Consider the following 20343-nt stretch of genomic DNA (forward strand, 5'->3'; position numbering starts at 1 on the left):
TCAAATCCAAGTGATTAACAATCCCTCCTAATCCCCGGTCCAGAACGATCCCTACTTATACATATACTACAATTTGACGAAAAGAGGGTTTAATTTGTGTGCGTATAATTCTCGCATCACTTAATTCGATAAATTTCTCTAAAGCAAGCAAACTTTGTTTGAGAAATAAGTGGCAGAGCGAAACATGAGTAAGTTTGTGGGCCTATGACAGAGCATATCTGCTCCCCTTGGCAATGTTGATTTGGGGGGAATGTTGCCTCCCAAACTCAGTATTCATGAAGTATTCTCATTGCGATATCTGGACTACCACCTTATTCCAGTACCAGGAATTAGGCATTAAACCCATGAGAACACTTTTGCTCCTGCACTTATTATAACACACTCATCGAATATAAGAGTTTCAATCGTACCTGATAACATTGTGTAGGTGGAGGTTAACTTCTTCGCGTCTTGCCCCGATTCTTAGGGTAAAGACTTCAATACTTGCAACGTGGTGCCATGAGGTTTAATCTGAGATAGTCCAGTGCAACAAACACACCCTAAGTAGTACTAGAATTGTGAAGCGTAGCTAGTCCAGTCCGAGATAGTTCAATGTGCGTTTGTTGCACCAGACTATCTCGAATTGGACTAGCTTCAGGGACTAAGCTGGATTGACTTGGTATAGACTAAGCAATACTAGAATTGTGAAAGCGTTTGGTGCAGTACCGAATTAGATATGACTAATTTTTATTTTTTAATTGTAAAAACTTTCCATTTTTTTTTTTTTTTGTCTAAACAACTAAAATGCACCCTATAAATAAAAAAAATTAGATATACGCAGTATACCAAGCAATCAAAATCTTGAATTTTCAATCTTTCCCATCAAATTTTCTTAACAACCAACCAGATTAACACACAAAAAAAAAAAAAACCTTGAGAGGTGGTGACTTGAGAAAATCTTCAACCATCTTTGGAGGCTTGCATTATGCAAATAAGAAAAATAATCCGAAATCATGCGCCTCAAATTCAAGACCCTAGTCTTGAAATTCTTCTCGTCTTCAACACCAACCCACAAAATGGATTTCTCAGAAAATAATTTTATGAGTAGAAAATGGCTTCGGCCATGTTCTTTGGCTGCACAGACCTACTAAACGAAATCCTGCACCTCAAATTCAAGATCCCAATCTCGAAATCCTTCTCGTCTTCAACGCAAACCCGAGAAATGGTTTTCTCAAAAAACAAGTTTATGAGTAGAAAAGAGCTTATGTCGATGTTCTTCGCCTGTACAAACCACATATCCAAGGGGACCTCGCACGAAGGAGTTTTTGACACACCCCGACCCCAATCGAGGCATGCTAGCTGTCACGAGAAGATGATGTAGCCATGTGCACTGTGCGGAAGTGAGCGTGATATGAAAATACGGATAAACAAAAACCTACTAACTAATTTACACTAGACTAGCATATAAGTACGAGTGTAAATGTTTAGAGTAAAGGACACACATAACGGGAGCGTAGGTATCAGGATGTAGTCCAAAAGTCTAATTACTAATTGTACATATCATAAAAGAAACCCTACACTGGTGGATGTCTGTCAGAATCCGCCGTGAAGTCCTCGTGAGCCGCAGACACGAACTTCTATCTAGAACCTGGAGGGGCGTAAAACAAAAAGTGTGAGTGGGCAAAAAAACAAAACTTTTCAAAACCCTTTATCTTTTCAAATATAATAACCCCTCACTGTACAACCCGTATAAGTTTCCCAGAAAATAATGCTGTAAACATATATGCAAACTATACTCGAGAATAACAAACCATGTGAATGCCATGACAATCATCTCAACCATGAATAAGTAAGTCGGGTAAATTGCACTAATATAAAGTGACATATCAGCCGGAGTCACCTAACGTGACCTGTACGACTGAATCTATAACTCAACAATCAAATCAAATCCTGCACACGAGTCGGAACCACCAATGTGGTCTGTACGACAGGCTAAGTGTAAATAAGTACGCTCAAGTGCTACGATCACGTGAAGGCTGTGCGAAGTATTGCAAGTCACCTACGAGTCGGAACCACCTAATGTGGTTTGTACGACAAGTTGGCACCTGCCTTAGATCCAAGGTGAGCGTGTGGTGCGGGAGGTGAACGATCACGTGAAGGTTAGGCCTTGTCTTCGAGCAAAGCACTAGCACTGGGGTACAGGATATAAATCACTTCAAGCAACTCATCATAATCATACACACTACCATCACAACCATCATTATATACTCACCTGAAGTTTACCTGAGCGTCCACGGTGTCGAACAGGAATATGCACAGCTATATTATAGCATATACTAATATATAATGCATACGGCATGGTATTTAAAACGTAAAAACCATTTAAACAGTTTCTGGGAAACATAAGGCATATATATGTATATATATAAAACCAAAAAGCCCACTCATTGGTATGTAACCGCATCGTAACCCCTTAGTCTCGCCTGGCAGTGCTCATCCTCTGCAAATGTCTCACCTATATGCGAAACAACTATTTTAACGTTATTTTAAAGCACATAACCATCACTATGAAATAACTTCTCATACGTTGCTCAATTGGGGTGTTTGAATATACCATTGTGGCCTACTCAACACCACAAGCATCCCCATATTTTTAGAATAATTTTTCGATGTCCCACACGACCTCACGTGCCGGCCACGCGCAAGCACATGCCTGGTATGCTGACGGTAACCCTAACGCCGTTAGGGAATATTCTGTTAAAAATAGAATTTTCCATTAAATATACCTGATGTCGTTAAGAATATTCCGTCAAAGTTGACGGAATATGCTTTGTCTTCTCCGGTGGTTAGCCATAATCCGTTGTCGGTCGCCGCTGCATTTACCCGTTTTTGGAAAAACTTTGAATCTCAATATCTCCGTCGTTTCAACACCAAATTTCACGAATTTTATATCAAATTGAAGCCCTGAATGAGAAGAGTACGTTCTTACCGATTTGGGGTCCTAAATTCAACAGAAAATGACCAGAAAAATCCTTGAAAAGCCGGCTACTCTGCAAACCCACTACCGAGCTTATATCGACGTCCAAACTTAACCAAAATTAGTCTAACATGTTAGATAAGTTGAGTAATTACCTTACTAAACCTCAAAACTAAGTGAAACACCCTCAATCACGCCAGAGCTAATTTCAGTCCTCACCGGAGCTCGGGTATCCCGTGTTCCCCGTCAATTGCTCTCTCAACTACAGATATAGATAGGCTCGTGGAGTCAAGAGGAAGATGATGGTGACTAAGTTAGAGACGATCTGTGAGGTTTTGGAAGGATTTGAGATTTATGAGTTTGAGTGTATGGAGAGAGAGAGTTTGAGAAAGAGGGAGAAGTAGATGGTTGCACATGTGTGTGTGTGTGAGCCACGGGATAGGCCAAAATAAAAGAACGAAGGCCCTGATCGGGCCATGAGGTTTAGGGTAAAAGAAAATCAATCTAAAACAAACCCAAAATCTAATTGAGTCCAAATTTGTGGGAGATATGACGGTTGGTCAATTCCTTTAGCCCGATTACACAATCGTATTACAACATTTCAAGGGCAACATCGTCATTTCCACGCTATCGAGGAGAAAATATATAATAATTCGGGATGGGTCGTCACAATTTTCCAAGAAGAAGAAAACAAGAACAAAGCGGGGAAGAGCGAAGAAGATCTAGTCTTAGCAATCCGCCTGATTTTGGGGGGCTTCGCTAAGTTAGTCCTTGCAAGTCCCGCCTAGTCTCACTTAAGTTAGTCCTTGCAACAAACAAACATGGGATTGTCCTAATATTTTGTGAGACCCTGAATTTTTAAAGTACTTAGAAAGTGTTGTTATGAATTTTGAAGTATCTTCGAATTTTACAATTTACAATTCATTTTGAATGGGTGATAATTTTACATAAGATCAAGGGTTATTTTGAAGTGATAGGTTGAAAGTAGGCGAGACCACGAGTTTGTAGCATTTTTCGAATTATTTTTCGGAGTTTGAATGAATTTTTTATGAGATTTAAAGCCGAATGAATGTTGGAACGCCACGTGGAAACCAAGGTATGGATGACTTGCCACGTGGACAGCAGCTGAAACGACCAGCAAGGAAAGGGTAGATGGTGGTGTCAATACACCATGACAACACATGGTTATAAGAACCGAAAGATAAGAACAAAGCAAAAGGAAAAAAGATTAGATTTCCATATTGCTTGACACATGGCAAGCACCTATTGGACCTCTGAAATTGAAGAGGTGAGGCGGCAAGCTTGGAAGATTATAAATATTCTTCCACGTTTAGTGCTTCAAGCTGAAACGAAAACAACAAAAGGAAAAATTTTCCTTCAATCTTTCGAATTTCATAACTTTCAATCCAGGGATCCGACTAAGGAACGGTTTTCGCCTACATGCTCAGTGAAGCGAACCCAATGTTCAAAGGTAAATTTTGAGAATTATTACTTAATTTGAATAATTCGTTCATATTGGGATTTGTGACTAATTAGACTCAAATCTTCGATTTTAAGCTTGTTCTTGCACAATTTAAGGGCTTTGAAGCCTATTTGATGACTGGAGAATGATTTCTGAGACATTAAGGTAAAGATTTACACATAATCAAATTGATGGGATTTTATACAAGTTTCATTTGAATGAGATATAGAGGAATATGATGTTTGATTCGAAATACTTCGAATTTAGACTTTAATGGATGTTTGTATGGAACAAATGAGTTGTAGTATTGATAGATTGTGTTTTGGCCTGGGATATATGTTGAAATTCTGGGAAAAACAAACAAAGTCGCTGGTTTTCATACCAGGGACTGAACTGCGAAAACAGTTTTGGTATTGGGGCAATTGTGTAATTTTTAGAAAGTTTAGGGGCCAAAGTACAATTATCAAAAGTTTGAGGACCTATTAGAAATAATAAAAAGTTCAAATACATAATTTTTTTTCTGGTTAAGTGAAGGTCCCTATTGGATATAATTGTTGTTATGGGAATAAAGTTGAGTCATTATATATGGATATATAGTGACATATTGTAATTGTTGAACTAGGGACTCCAATTACTCGTTGTGCTTGCGTTTAATCGAGGTATTGGTGAGGAATATTGATTGCTTGGCTTGGAGACCAGGTAGGGGATTCCTCACTTACCCTAGTTATGCAATTTTGTGAATGTACGTATATGTAAATATACAAATGCCTGTGAAAGCTGCACATATTTTGTTGAGATAGAACCATGAGGAAAAATGGTTTTGTTTTATATCATGATATGCATGTTGTTTTATGCTACAAATTAAAGTGATGACTTGAGAGTGAAGGGGGCATAGCGACCGCCTTGGGTTTCAATCCCTTAAACCTCCAGAAGGGCTACTACGAAGGGATTTTAAACCTCCAGGAGGGCTACTACTAAGGGATTAGTACCGCTACCTTTCTAGGAGAGGTACTAGGATATCTAAGGGTAGAGCATTAAAGGACACTCTCGCTACACCTTGCCATAAGTATGTTCGTTCGGAGTTGGTCCAGGTAAGGGGGTAGTTGGTCATTGGACCAGTCATCAGGCATGTAGCGATTTATTGGGATCCCTGTTTTCTTTTTAGAAGGAAATTGTGTGAGCATACAATGTATTTTCAAAACTAAACAAAGCTATTGTTGTGCATCAATCATTTTTCTATAGTATATGTGGTGTCATATACTATTTTCAAACCTAGTTGGGGTGGATTCCCTGAGGGGGAGCGATGAACGTTTTTTATGCTCACCCCTACTTTATTACAGGACCGGTGCACCTACAAATAGACGATTTGGACTAAAGTCGGGACAAGCGTTGTTTGTTACTTGTCAACTTCTTACTCGCTCATTGACTTTCCACAGGTTTTTGGTTCGTACATATGCTTGATTCCCTTACCGTCTTGAATGAATCTTTTGTAGACAAACTTAGCACTTTGTACTTTCCAAATCGTACTAAAGAGTTGGTTTAGTATGATGATTACCTTTAACTCTTTGGTTTTGTTGTAAACTTTGTTTTTGATGTAAAAAAATTATCCAAATTCCATTGCCCTTTCATTCTTCATTTTACCAAAATGATTTCCGCTTTAGTACTGCTTAAAAATAAATTATTTTAGCCCCTTCAAATAACCTTACGTTCTATTAGGAATGTAGTGTTGTAGTGTTGGATTTTAACACTATAATATTGCGTTACTAATAGAGCGTGGTGTTGTTACGTGCCCGTTTTTGGGGCGTGACATATTTAGTCCAATGAATGTTAGTGAGTGCAAACAAATGCACCGTAAAGGTATTAAATCTATAATCAAATACCCTTAAAATCCAGGAAGGGATCAACTAATTCCTTCCCCCATTCATAAGTTTATCAGTTCCTTTACTTCTCTCAAGGAACCTTTTGATACAAGCTAATCTACATCAAAGAGAAGAAGAGGGTTTGAACACGAAGCGTGGTGGTCAATTGAAGAGAAAGGCTACCACTAGTGCAATCCACGATTTGCGCTAAAAAAGAAATAAAAAGTAGAAAGAGGCCAATCGATTGATTTTGAAGTCCAAACAGAATCCCCAATGTGTAGAGACAATTTCAATGCTTCATAAAATCTGGAAACAAGCATTGATGCTGTAAGAAACAAAAAATTTCCCCCTTTCCAATCTTTTTCAATCTCGTAAAGTTTCAGGGATAACTGCATCAAACGATGGAAGAAGAAAAAAATGACATCGCACTTCAAATCAAATTCCCTCCTGAAAGTAACGGAAAGGATCCCTTCCTCCTAATCCACCAAATCAGGAGATCCGTGTCATTGAAATTTGATCCAACGGTTTAAGTTATTATAGTTTTTAAAGTAGGCCCCTGTTTGTAGCCATTGGATCAAATTTCAAAGGCACGGATCCCTTGATTTGACGGATTAGGAGGAAGGGATCCGGAGAGGATCCCTTTCCGAAAGTAACAACCCTTTCATCTACACCTCAAACCCCATGTGAAGTTATGTACACAAATTAACACAATAAGCTCCTAGGTGGCTTTTGGTGCTGCATTTATGCAACGCCAGACACCAGAACCCGCACAGCCAAACTACACTTTAAACGACTCACTTTCTAACTTTTGTATCTAGTGACTGTGATCCACCGCCAAGTGCAGCGGCAGCAGATTCAACATGTGTGAGAAGATACTCATAGATCTTCTTCCTCAGCCTGTCAATGGTCTCTGCTGAAATATCGGTTGTTTCAACCCCTTCTTGAATAGAACCAATGTTATCCAACCAATCATTCACACTCTTGAGCTGAGTTAGCATTCCTGCTATTTGCCCATTATCTGAAAGAGCTGAAATGTCAACGTCGGCATCTAGGAACCTCTCCACAAATCCCAAAAACCAAGCTTGTGACTGTAGTCGCAACATTTTAGCCAAGTCAACAACCTCGTCCAGGCCATTTCCTTTATTCCATTCAGGCAGAGGTGGTGCCTGCGGCTTTTGATTGATGGTTGATCCCTCCCCTAGTCGGCGAGGGGTCCCTGGTGTCCCAAGCTTGGAACCCACCGTCTGGCGAAGTTTGCCTTGGGATTTTGTTGAAGCATTCTTTGTAGAATTTTCTAGAACTAACACGGGTTGATTTGCAGAGACAATATTTTGGTTTTGAGAGGAAGCTGAAGCTTGAACAGAGGTTAAACTGGACTCTTTATTAAATACAGCAAAAGATGACAGATTGGTGGCTAATGCAGCTTGTACCCAAGATGCTGCCTGTTTATGTCTGTCTGAAGCTACCTTCAGTACTTCTTCTGATGGGGGGGTTTCTTCACGGTCTGGGGAAGAACCAGCTGGCATGATTTTGGATAGAGAATCAGCAACTACGCGAGCATTATTCAAACTAGTATGGAGGGCAAGAAACTGCTCTACTGCAGGCCGAGGGTTGTCTTCCTTGGCAGAGGTACTTAGCTCTGAATATATGCTGCAGGACAGAGGACAAAAGGACAAAAAAATTGTCAGACAATGAACTAGAGTACTTAGACAAGAACCATGGAAAAATTCACATCATATAAAATTCTGGAAACATTATGCCTCCACAAAAAAACCTAATAGAAAAAAATCACGGATACGCAGATTAATCTTGGTCACAATTAGAATTATAAATGAAAGATGAGAGAGCTATGGAAGAAGTCACATAATTGAGTACAAAATGTCAAGAAAATAATGCAGGATTGCATTTTCCCCTAGTTTGATGTTCCCAAATTCCCTATTAAAAAGCTTTCGATACCTAAGCATCTGTGCCATTCATTCCAAAGTACAAATCAAACTTTCACCCACATTCTAGTGTCCTATTTCAAGCACTGGCTATTCTTGATTGTACAACAAATTCTCTCTAAACCATAAACCATAAAGCATGGACGGCCGAATACCAGGTTATTGAAAACTTATTAGATTGGGTAAAACACTCTACCCTTATGTGCTGACCACCTAGTTTCACAAAAGCATTTTTTATAAAGCTGCATTTTTCTTGATCATGTCAAGGTGTTGAAATAGTCACTTCCGGGTATCTTTTAATTATTCGAAATTCTAATCCATCATTCCCGGACCTAGTTTGAGTATATTACTGATATCACAATTCATGTATTTTCTCAGTGTTATCAAACAAACTACAATTTTGAAGTGATAAGTATACTACGATTCATGTATTACTGATATCACAATTCATGTATTTTCTCAGTATTTTCACAATTCATGTATTTTCTCATGAGAGTATACTACGAAAGTAATAAGTATATATACCATCAACAAAAACGCAATTGAAGTGATCTAGCTGACTCATGGATTCCCTAAGGATTATATCTTTACATTATACTGTCAATAACTACTAAAAAAATAAACATAACACTATGCTACTCAGAAAGTTCTATTGACCGTTCCATATCTTTTAGGTTTGAATGTCCAACCATTTTTATTGTCCAATAACTATATCATATACAACTTTACTTCCTTAATTCGACTCGTTTGTTGTACTCAGATATATTATGGAAAAGAATGGACAAACACAATACGATGTAGTTATAACTTATACCTCAAACATCGTAGTAAGTTCTCTGCAGCAGAAGCCTCCTGCATCGCCTCTATTGCTGCCATTTGTGCAGCATCCCTGTGCCTCATAACTTCCTGTGATAACAGATTCAAAAGTATATAATAAGAAAAACGAAGTGCTGAGCTGTAGAACATAATATATCTTCAGATACCAGAAAAGATGTCACTAAAATTCATTCCTAAGGTAAAAGTTAATATCCTTCTCAGACTTAAAAAGGAAATTCCCATTCACTAACTTGGCTCCTATTTAAGAAAATAGGGTCAGAAAGACAATGCGCGCAAAGCAGAACAAAAACTAAGAAATTAACACAAACTCATAACCCTATATGCACGAACAATTTGGGACCACAGCTATCTGGTCACTTCATTCTTTTATAATATTCTCTAGTTCACTTCAGCAGTCTCTACGTAATGAAATTTCAGAAGGAAAACACTGTAGTTCATTGAATAGGCAGGAAAATAACGATTTATGCAGAGACAATTACCAAGATCTAAGATGTTACAGAAGATATACCTTTCCAAGCCTTGCAACTGACGGTGGGAGCGAAGCCCATGGAACTCCATCAGTCAATTTTCTATTATTTAAGGAAACCTTGATCAAGTTTCCAGGAAATCCATTACTGGTTACATCTGAAGATTTCTTTCCAACAGATACTCTAAGTTTACTTGACCTGTCTAGATCACTCAAAGTTCCATTTGCTGTAACTTTCTTTGTTGACGTTTGAACTTTACTCTCCTCCTTCAATGACTTTGCAGATATCTGGGTCCTATTGTCCTCTTTATATGGCAACCTTTCAGTTGAGATACTTTTTCTAGGAGCCTGGTAAAACCGCGTTTTTTCTTTCTAATATTAGATATAAGAGGACAAATAATACCTAACATTGAATTACTTCCCACATCTTTTGGAACTACAACAAGATCAAATGAAAACCAGTGAGAAAAGACAAAAGAGTTTTCAAATACAATTCATAAATGCTGGCACATTTAATTTTGAGTTGCTTATCTCCAAATCAAAATTTTCTCTTTGAAGATCCACCTAATGGGAAAATTTGGGGTGTTTCGTATCAATTTGAAAATGATTTATAGTTTAAAAAAAAAGATGAATGCAACTAAAGTACTTATTATTCATTAGTTTGAAAAAAATTGGATCCAAGAAGGATACCAAACGGGACCTCCAAAGAAATCATTATCAAATACAGAAAACAAATAAAAATAAATCAACCAAACTTACATGTACACAAACAAACATCCAGTAAAACCTAAATTGAAACAAATTCCAATTCAAGATTCAAGAATTATTGAACTTACAGACATCCGAACGTCTAGCTTTGAATCATGTGCAGTAGCCCTCACTTTTGAACTCTCTTTAGTCTTCACCTCCATATTTCCTTCCCAGCTCTTCCTCAGGGCCTTGGCCCCCAGCTCAAACCCCTGAACAAAATTCTTTATCGGGTTTCCAACCACTGATCTCCTCCCAGGACTCGCCCCACGAACAGAACTTGCCTTTTCCACCACTCCCACCTTTGGTGTTGCCTTAACTTTTGCATGATGCTTGACCCCATTTGCAAATTTGTCAATAGAAGTCGGCAAAGAATAACAACTTGATGGAGATGACGGGATAGACCGTGAATTCAATGACTTCATTCTCGGCAAAGGTTCCCTCTTCATATCTATAGTTAATGCAGGTTTTGATGGCTGAGACTTTGATCTGTCAAAAGACCCTATTTTCTTATCCAATTTATCCGCCTTAGCACTACTATTCGACCTCACTAATCCATGTTTATCCCTTTCTCCGGCATGACTATTTCCTAATACCTTAGACTCAGACTGTACTTTCTCTAAAGTTTTCGAACCCGAAGACGAATTATTGTTCAGAAAACCAAGAGAATGAGTTGCAACGATGTCTTCAGGGCTCCCTACGCAAGAGTGCCTCCCTGGCACAGGCCTAACCCCATGGAGAATGGGGACCGGGGTGGCAGCCTGAAGCCGGTCGACATGAATAAACTGACCCAGTTGAATCTTATCACTGAGAATTAAATCATCATGTTCATCAGGGAGAGATACATAGGTGGCATGAGAGGAATCTGATACCTTAAGATAGAAACCTTGGTTTGGGAAAAGCTCACCGCCTGCAAGCGCCGGAACAATGCTCACCACTTGCAACAGAGACGACCTGTGCTCGCCGGCGACTTTGACATCCGTGTTCATATGCTGTAGCAGCTTGAGGAGCACACCAGGGACAAGATTCGCCATTTTGGACGCCCCCAATTGGCATCAGAGGTAAAAATTCCAAACCCAGATGAAAAAGCTTCAAGCTTTCACGCATAAACACACGAACACTGCACAAGAAATGGTTTTTCTCCAGAACCCAGATGGAAAATTCAACGATTTTCAACACCCAGAAGAGAAAATCACCAAAAGGAAAGGAAAAAATAAGGGTTTTTCTCAATCCCCAGATGGAGAAAAAGGGTTTTTCCTAATTTTGTCTTAGTTCAAGAATTTGATACCAAAGAAAGGGTTAATCACAGAAAACGCAATGCATTGCAGAACACAAGATTATTGAGGTAACGGTAGGTGAGAGCTTTTGGCAGTAATAACGGTGAACATCTTTTTCAGGAAAAGGAAAAAGAGAAAATTAGAGGGCACCACAGACCAAGTTTCATATTCAAATTAGATCAAATCATCAACAAAAAGAATTTAATAAGGAGGTTTAAACAAATGACATTAATGACGGAGAACATCACCAAACCCACCCAGCAGAGCAAACAACATATTTTGTTAGGTATAAAATATGTGTAATGCAACCGAAATAAAACCCAAACGGAGGGAAAAGAACCGGTTTTGGGAACATTGCTTGGATTTTATTATCTTTGTTATTTGAATACTACGATCTAGTAATATTATTTTTTATTTTTAAGTAAGATGTTTTAAGTTTGATGTTTGACAAAAATAGATTTGAACCACATTATTGCTAAGAAGAGATAATATCATTTGTTAAAAAAAGAAGTATTGAACTACTTTAGGAAGAAAATTCCAGATCACAATAAAGATTTAGAAAGCAACTTTTTAACAAGATCAAGAAGATGGGCAAAAAATAAAACTAGACCAAGCAGGAACGATGAGGAAAGTACAGGTGGGAATGGGAATGGGAATGGGAATAGGAATGGAAATGGTGTTGGAAATTTCTTTGCAGGAGACAAAAGAAAAAAATTGGTAAATAATTGATGCCAGGCTTCATAAATGATTGAGTTGCAAAGAGCTGTCAGCGTCTGACACAAAAACAACACACATAAAACCTTGGAAATATCCTAAAACAAGACCCACTTCCACTTGGGAAGATTGTTTTTGTACAAAACATGTGGCATACTGCATGCCATAATATAAGTAAAGTGATACAGTTGATATGTCTAATTGATAAGAGAATGTCTTATATGAAACTGGCAGACTGACATATAATTATATGTGTAAGTTTTCAACATATAATATTGTATTATTGAATAAAAAGTAAGAACGAACATATGACAGTGAATTTGGTGTCTCTTCAATTATATTATAATACATGATGTACCGTCTTGGAACATCTCTCCCTCCACTTGGGCTGCCTCTGCCAATCGAATTTCGATTGCTTGAGTTTCCAGAATGAATGATTCCAGGGATGAAGGGGTGTTTGTTCAGGAGCCAAGGAAGCCAAAAGGGGGCTTAGGAATTGTTGCAGCAACTGGGTGGGTCTGCCTGGGTCAAGAATCTTGGCAGAAAACGAAATGTTTATTTTTTATTCTTACAAAAGTATTTTATGAATTTTTAAATGATTTATTTTTTTATTTCGAATTTTCCAATATAATTTTTTGACTTTTTGTATTAAGAGTGTGCAGATGGGTGCATGTGGAGTGTTAGAATCAAGGTAAAAGGGGTGTCGGCTACCTGAAAAAGGTGACATCCCGAAGATAATTGCACCAGCTTCAAGTTTGCTAACCTTTATTTTGTTTTCTTAATTTCTCCAAGAAACATTTTTTTATTTTTTTATTTGGGTAATTATTTAGTTAGTGGGTCAGTAGTCAGTAGGTTCGCTGCCTCTGACGCATAAATTCCAGCTCTTTCCTATGGATAAAATTTGGAGTATTTACATTTTGATTTTGTTCATATGAGATATTATTTATTTTTCTCAAGCTTTAAAAAATAAGGAATGTGTAAAAAAAAATTAATTGAATCAAATAAAAAAGTGAGTACATAAAATATTTATTAGTGAGTACTTAAGTATTATCATTACTTTATTTCACTAATTATTTTTTAATATGACAATGTTTATTTATATTTTAAGAAAGTAATAGAATAAATTGGTTGTAAACTCATCATTATCGAGATTCAAACCTAAAATCTCGCTTACGAATAAAGAATAATATCATTAGACCGTAGCATTAAGTAGCACCTTATCCAACTAATTGTTGATGGAAACATACTACATAATTTTTGTGGTTTATTTTAGAACTCCTCATACTGTTTTATATATCACAGAATAGATTCTAGAAATATAAATATTGATTTTTATATTTCTTGATGAAAGTAATTTTAATATTGAAAAAAATCATAAATTCATGAATTGCATTTGAATGCATTGTATGGCCATGATACAATTTGAAATTACCATTTGCCCGACGATAGTTTGCCTGTCGAACTAAATTTTATCATGCAAAGTAACTTTACGTGACAAAAAAATTAATTGATCAGGAAAACATGGTCAATGTTTTTTTTTTTTTTTCAAAGACTTTATGTGACATCCCGTCCCGGAACTTTCGAAACGCACGTGTGAAATTACGATTTTGCCCCTAGTTCGTTTTTTTTGTCACGTTGTGGGTTGTTTGTGTGGGGTGGTAGGTGTTGGACCACACACACACACACACTGTCACACTCTCCCTCTCCCTCTGCCTCTGTCCCGTGTCTCTCTCTCTCTCTTCCTTTCTTCTTCTTCTCCCTTCGAAGTACGGACAAACATCAAAAACACTCAAACCACCACAGATCGAAGGAACCAACTACACCATTCGACTCGTGAGGTCGAGACGAGCTCAGCCATACCCTTTTCAGGTGAGAAACACTTCGTTTTCACGTCGTTTCATCAATGGCCGAATTGAGTACTGTTCATGCAAGATTTGTACATTGAGTTTTTGGGCTTTTGAAGCTTGTAGATGTGTTGGTGAGGTCCCAAGGAGCCTCGGAGTGCTTCGTTGGACAAAATTGGACGTCGGGATCGTCCTGTTCGAAGTTGGCCGGTTTTGAAGATTTTGCACAAGTATAATCTCTTAGTTTTAGCCCTTAAAACTTGTTGGGACATGTTCTACTAGTCTAGGGCTTTCATTTGGTCCAAGAATCACGAAAAACGGATGAAAAATGAGCGAGAAAACCCAAGTTGCAGGTTTTCCCAGTTTCCGGCGCCGGCGACGTCGCCGGCGATCGAATGAGGAAGGCGACGGAATATTCCGTCAATTCTGACGGAATATTCCTAACGCCGTTAACGGATCCGGTTAGTTTTGACGGAATATTCCGTCAGTTTAACGGAATATTCCTGACGGCGTCTGTTGACACCGTCAGTGTGCCTGGCACGTGGCCGCGCGTGGGGGCGCGTGGGTCCGTGCCTGTGCTGGCGCGTGGGGGCGCGTGCGGGGTCCAAAAATTATTTTAAAAATATGGTTGTGATCCTGAGGTTGTGTAGAGCACGTTGGTATATTCATTTGTCCATTTTGAGCAATGTATGAGAAGTTTTTACGAGAAACGGGTTATGTGCTTTAAAATTAACGTTTTTATAGTTGTTTCGCATTTAGGTGACACGTACCCCGAGGACGAGCGTGCACACGCGAGACAGGGGGGCTACGACCCTTCTACATACCAATGAGTGGGCTTTTGTTTTCCGTATATACCTATATACATTTATATTCCCAGAAATTAATTTAAAAAGGGTTATTTGCCTTATGCCATGCATGTTATTATTATCGTTTATGCATCATTGCACGCATTAGTAGTGGCATACATATATATATGCATATTGGGTGCTGTGGACGCACAGGTAAGTGCCAGGTAAGTGGTATTCGCATTTACTTTCAGCAGTAGTTTGAGATGTTTAGAGAGCTCATAACCTGCACCCCCGGTGTTAGTGCTCCCGCCCTGAGCAGGGCACAGGCTTTCACGTGATGTTCACCTCTCGCACCTTAGGCTCAGCTTGGATCCAAGCTAGGTGCACAGGCCTGTCGTACAGACCACATTAGGTGGTTCCGACTTGTAGGTGACCCGCGATTATTCGCCCAGGCTTCACGTGATCGTAGCACTTATTTACACCCAGTCCTGTCGTACAGACCACTTTAGGTGGTTCCGACTCGTGGTCAGGTTCAGATATTGAGATTGAGATTAGAGCTCTATATGCAGCCGTACAGGTCACGTTAGGTGACTCCGGCTGCCAGATTACACGATGTTGATAAGATTATACCTGAGCACTTGCATATCTTTATGAGATGTCGGCATGGCATATTATCGAGCATATGGCATATATTTGAGCATGCTTAACACATGTACTATGCGTATATATATTTTTCTGGGAAGTATACAGGTTTTACGGCGAGGGGTTAGAATGTATTTTGCTAAATGATTTTCAAAGAGCTTTGTTTTTGCCCACTCACGCTTTTGTTTTGCGCCCCTCCAGGTTCTAGTTGCTTAGCCGTTGCGGTGGTTTCCCCAGAGGGTTTTTCGGCGTTTCTGACAGACACTCACCATTGTAGGGTCGCCTTCGAGCGTACCACTATTGTCGTTTCATTTGGACTGCTAAAGACCTGCTCTGAATTATTGTACCGCACATACTAGCACTTATTCTAGTACTTTGTATGCTAGTTTTTAATTATTCGTACCTTTTATTACTACTTTATTAGCTTCCGCACGTGCACATGGCTACGTCACCTTCGTGTGACGGCCAGCACGCTCCGATCTCGGTCGGGGTGTGTCACTTTAGGCAACAAAAAATTTCAACGAGCAAAGTTTCGTGCCAAGGGAAAAAGTTGGCGCATATTATGCCACCTTTTGAACGACAGAAAACAAGTTCATCTGCAAATGTAATAATGCCTAACGAAATATTGGTCGGGCTAAGTGTATGGTTGTCGGGCAAAAACCCACGATGGCTTGTCCTAACCGTACCAACACCTTTTTGTTCTACAACTTTGGTGACTTTGCCTGATGAACCATTTCGTCAAGCAAACCCCAATTCATTAAAATAGGTCGTGCGGCCTTCTCCTTCTCGTTTCTTCTTTCCTAGTTCTCATCTATGCTCCATATATCTGCTCTCTCTCTCTCTCTCTCTCTCTCTCTCTGACACCCACCTATCACCCACCTCATCACCCATATCTCACTCTCTCACTCTCCCAATTAATTTAAGATTTTTTTTAGTTGTTAATGTTTTTTGTTTAACTGTGTAATTAATTAACTTTGTTTGTTGTAGGCTGGTGATTGAATTAGAATACATACATATATATATATATATATATATATATATTGTTGTAAACGTTCCTAGTTTAGGTATGATTGTGTAAATCCTAAATTAGATTTGATTCTAGTTATCCTTTCCTATTGTAACTTATATTCCTTGGGGAAGAAGGAATATCTTCTCTCCTTCTATTACTATATGATAGGAGCATATTTATGAGACTTAGTTAGCTTGTTTTTTTTGCATTTACATAGTTAGTTTCCATTTATTATAGTGTTTTAAGCCATTTTTGTGTGTTTGTAGGTCCTAATGGCAAAAGAGGCAAGAAAGTGCATTTTGGAGCTATTTGGAGTAGTTTTGGGCTTGGAATGGATAGCTTGCATATGGAGCAAGGTGGATGGACGAATTTGAAGTCAAAAGAGGCTAGGAACATGCTACAAATTTGGAGAAACAAGTTTAAGACAAAGAAGATAAGGAAAGAGCAAGAAGCATGGAACATTATCCAAACAACCTTATCTTATCTTATCCTAACCTAATCTTGTTCCACCTTAATTCTAGCTGCAAAGAGTAAGATAAAATAGACCACAACACATTATCAGCATGCTCCTACCACTACGCTTAGGAATTTGACATTGAAGAATTTTTCTGCATCAAACCAGTTCATCCATATCATCACACAATCAGGTTCTTTCAAAACAACGGTTTTATCTTGATATTTTTGTAGCCCTAATAGCATGAACATTCACCATGATGCATGATCCAACTTTAAGTTTTACGTATTTTAGATTCTACATAGATTGTGTATGCCTCAAAATCATAATTGTTGAAATTATGTGAATTTGATATTTGCTATGAATTGAATCAAATATATTTGTATATGCATCACATTGAATTAAATTAACATATTATTGTTTTGAATATGCACATAATTAAATTATATATCAAAAATTGAAAAGAAAAAAAAATTTGGGAACCTAGGGTTCTTTCGAACCCGTGACCACCATTCTACAGATGGGTTTCCCCAAGCCAAGCCGAGATCCTGCATCTCTCTTTCTTCCCAGAAAACCCATGGAGCCAGAAGCTCCGAGTCTCAAAACCAACAAAACCCGACACCTTTCATGGTGTCCTCGACCACGGCATGGCCTGCAGCCATTGCCTTGAACCTTTGGTTCATGTCGCTGACGACCAGAAGTCGCCCACGTCAAAAATTGGACTGAGATTCGCCCGAATCTCGTCAAAATTTTTTGGAAATTCCGATTCAATTTTTCTAGGGTTTGATTAAAGCGATTAAGATTTGAATATCTCCATGTTGTAATCATAGTCGAAAACACCCTAGAAGGGTACCCCCGAGTCTTCCCGTCCAAGATTTGGCCACTTGCAGTGGCGGCGTCGATCACCTTCTCCAGCAGAATCACCTAGCCTCGCTAGGATTTCTTGGATTAAGCCTGACCCCAAAAAAAAATTTTGGGCCTGGCCTCAACTCATGCTAAAAAAAAAATAAAGTGTTTTTTTCTTTTGGGCTCGCCACTGCAAGCCTAGTTTGACACCCCCTCCTTTTTCGCCCTAGCACTGCATCACACCAGCCAAAATGGGCTCTGGTGTTCTCCCGTGCCCCCTGCTGTAGCAGAACCCAGCCCGTGTGACTGTTATGCCTTCCCTGCATCGTGATATGCACGATTGAGGCCTCCTTTGGGCCTCTGCCACCTGGGCCTGAGTCTGCAGCCCAACCCTATACATACGAGACTTATTTCCAGCCCAGATTGGGCCTGGACCCCTCGGCACCCATTTTATTTAGCCACCCCGTGGGCTTATGTATTCCTTTTAGGCCCTTAGTTTTATTCACCTAATTATTTTAGGCCCAATGGATTTTATATTTTTTTCACCCACGTTTTAATTTGGCCCAAAGTCCAAATAAATCAATTCAATTATAATTACAAACCTAAAAATTCTATTTTTGCATATTTGTTCGCATATATATATATATATATATTTGTGTTTGCTTGCAGGAATATATGAACCTGAAGTTCATAATTATTTTGAAACCCGAAGTTTCTTATAAACATGCCTTGTTTGAAAACCTGAAGTTTTCACTTAAAAACATCATCCATGAAAACCCTATGTTTTTATGAAAAATTAAACCCATACATGTTTATTAGAACCTGTATGTTCTACTTCTACGTGAATGGATTGATTTTTTCTCCATTACACTAACCACTTGTTGTCCATCTCTTTTGTGATAGAAATATATTGAATTTGAACAAACTCGACTTCACCGATTTGAAGGTCTCTGGAAGGAACTACCTCAAGTGGGTTCAAGATGTGAAGCTTCACCTCACTGCGAAGAGCTTGCGTCCTACTATTGAAGAAGCAACAGACGAGCCTGTTGGCGAAGCTGAAAAAGTCATTGCTATGATCTTCATCCGAAGATATATCCATGACGCTCTGCAAACTAAGCATCTTGCTGAGGAGGATCCACGTGCATTATGGGTCGTTTTGGCTGATCGGTTTGATCACCAAAAGGACATATTCTTGCCTGAAACAAGACACAACTGGCAGCGCTTACGCTTACAAGACTTTAAGTCTGTGAATGAATATAATTTTGAAGTTTGTCGAATTCGATCACTTCTCAATTTTTGCAATGAAACTTTGCCTGAAGAGGATCTCCTGGAGAAGACCTATTCAACCTTCTTTGCTTCTAATATTGTCCTCCAACAATAATGTAAAGCTCAGAAGTTCACTAAGTTCTCGGATCTGATCTCTATTTTACTTCTTGCTGAAAAGCAGAACCAGCTGTTGATGAAGAATCATCAAGCTCGACCTACTGGGGCGACTGCTATGCCTGGATATTCAGTTTTAATTAATTACCATCTCTGAATAAATGAAATTAATTTGAATTGATATTTGTTTTGACAAACTTTTATGCATGTGATCGATTCAAATTAATTTTTCATTCTAGGTATGGCTAGTAGGAAAGTTAGTTGTCTGGCAGATAGTGCAACCACGCACACTATTTTGCATGAACACATCTATTTCACTAACTTCATATCTAAGAATGCACCTCTGACAACCCTCTCAGACCCATCCAACCTGATAGAAGGATACGGTAAGGCACGTATAATGTTGTCCAATGGTACAATCTTGACCATTGATAATGCACTTTATTCCCCACGTTCCAGAAGAACGTTGCTAAGTTTCAAGGACATTAGAGATAACAATTACCATGCTGAAACCCACGTAGAACACGGAGTTGAATTTCTATGCATACTTCCTACAAATATGGCCAGAAACGTATTCTAGAGAATAGCGATGTGGCCAGCCCCATTGAATGCTACGACCATACGCCCCATTGAATGCCACTATGTGGCCAGCCCTAATACTAGGATCACGCATGAAATTACACTTTGGCATGATTGTTTGGCACATCCTGGACGAATAGCGATGCGCCGTATCCTCAAATCTTCACACGGGCATCCATTAACTCGAAGTTTAGGTTCGATCCAAGGAATCGCATGTCAAACATGTTCAATGGGAAAGTTTATTAATAAGCCTTCTTATGACAAGATTCATTCGAATCATCCCATTTTTCTACAACGGATTAAGGGGGACATTTGTGGACCGATTCACCCTCCCTACGAACTATTTAGATACTTTATGGTTTTGGTTGATGCTTCCACACGTTGGTCACACGTGTGCTTGTTGTCCACAAAAAACGCTGCATTCTCCAAATTGTTGGCTCAGGTTATCAAGCTTAGGGCTCACCACCATGATTATCCGATCAAATCTATTCGATTGAATAATGCTAGAGAATTCACATCTAAAACTTTTGATGACTATTG

The 20343-nt window shown here is 38.8% G+C and overlaps 2 protein-coding genes and 1 long non-coding RNA gene across 3 annotated transcripts; 2 read left to right on the forward strand and 1 right to left on the reverse strand.

The window, feature by feature from the left end:
* Positions 1–4317: 4317 nt before the first annotated feature.
* LOC137737463 (uncharacterized) lies at positions 4318–7091 on the forward strand. The gene is made up of 3 exons (XR_011068825.1): positions 4318–4583; positions 5041–5117; positions 5759–7091. It is a non-coding gene; the product is annotated as an uncharacterized lncRNA (long non-coding RNA).
* Positions 7092–7098: 7 nt separating this feature from the next.
* Positions 7099–11861, reverse strand: LOC137737305 (uncharacterized; the record flags this gene model as incomplete). Its single annotated transcript, XM_068476747.1, has 4 exons — positions 10360–11861; positions 9566–9871; positions 9035–9126; positions 7099–7927 (listed from the first exon to the last, which is right to left on the reverse strand). Coding segments are annotated over exons 1-4 (2172 nt in total), but the record flags the coding sequence as incomplete, so codon positions are not given.
* A 308-nt stretch (positions 11862–12169) lies between these two features.
* On the forward strand, positions 12170–19225 carry LOC137737308 (uncharacterized). Its single transcript, XM_068476749.1, has 2 exons — positions 12170–12184; positions 18791–19225. Exons 1-2 carry the CDS (start codon positions 12170–12172, stop codon positions 19223–19225), a joined length of 450 nt encoding a protein of 149 aa, XP_068332850.1.
* Positions 19226–20343: the final 1118 nt, after the last annotated feature.

The sequence above is a fragment of the Pyrus communis genome, chromosome 6 (genome assembly GCF_963583255.1).
Source record: "Pyrus communis chromosome 6, drPyrComm1.1, whole genome shotgun sequence".
NCBI classification, from domain to species: domain Eukaryota; kingdom Viridiplantae; phylum Streptophyta; class Magnoliopsida; order Rosales; family Rosaceae; genus Pyrus; species Pyrus communis.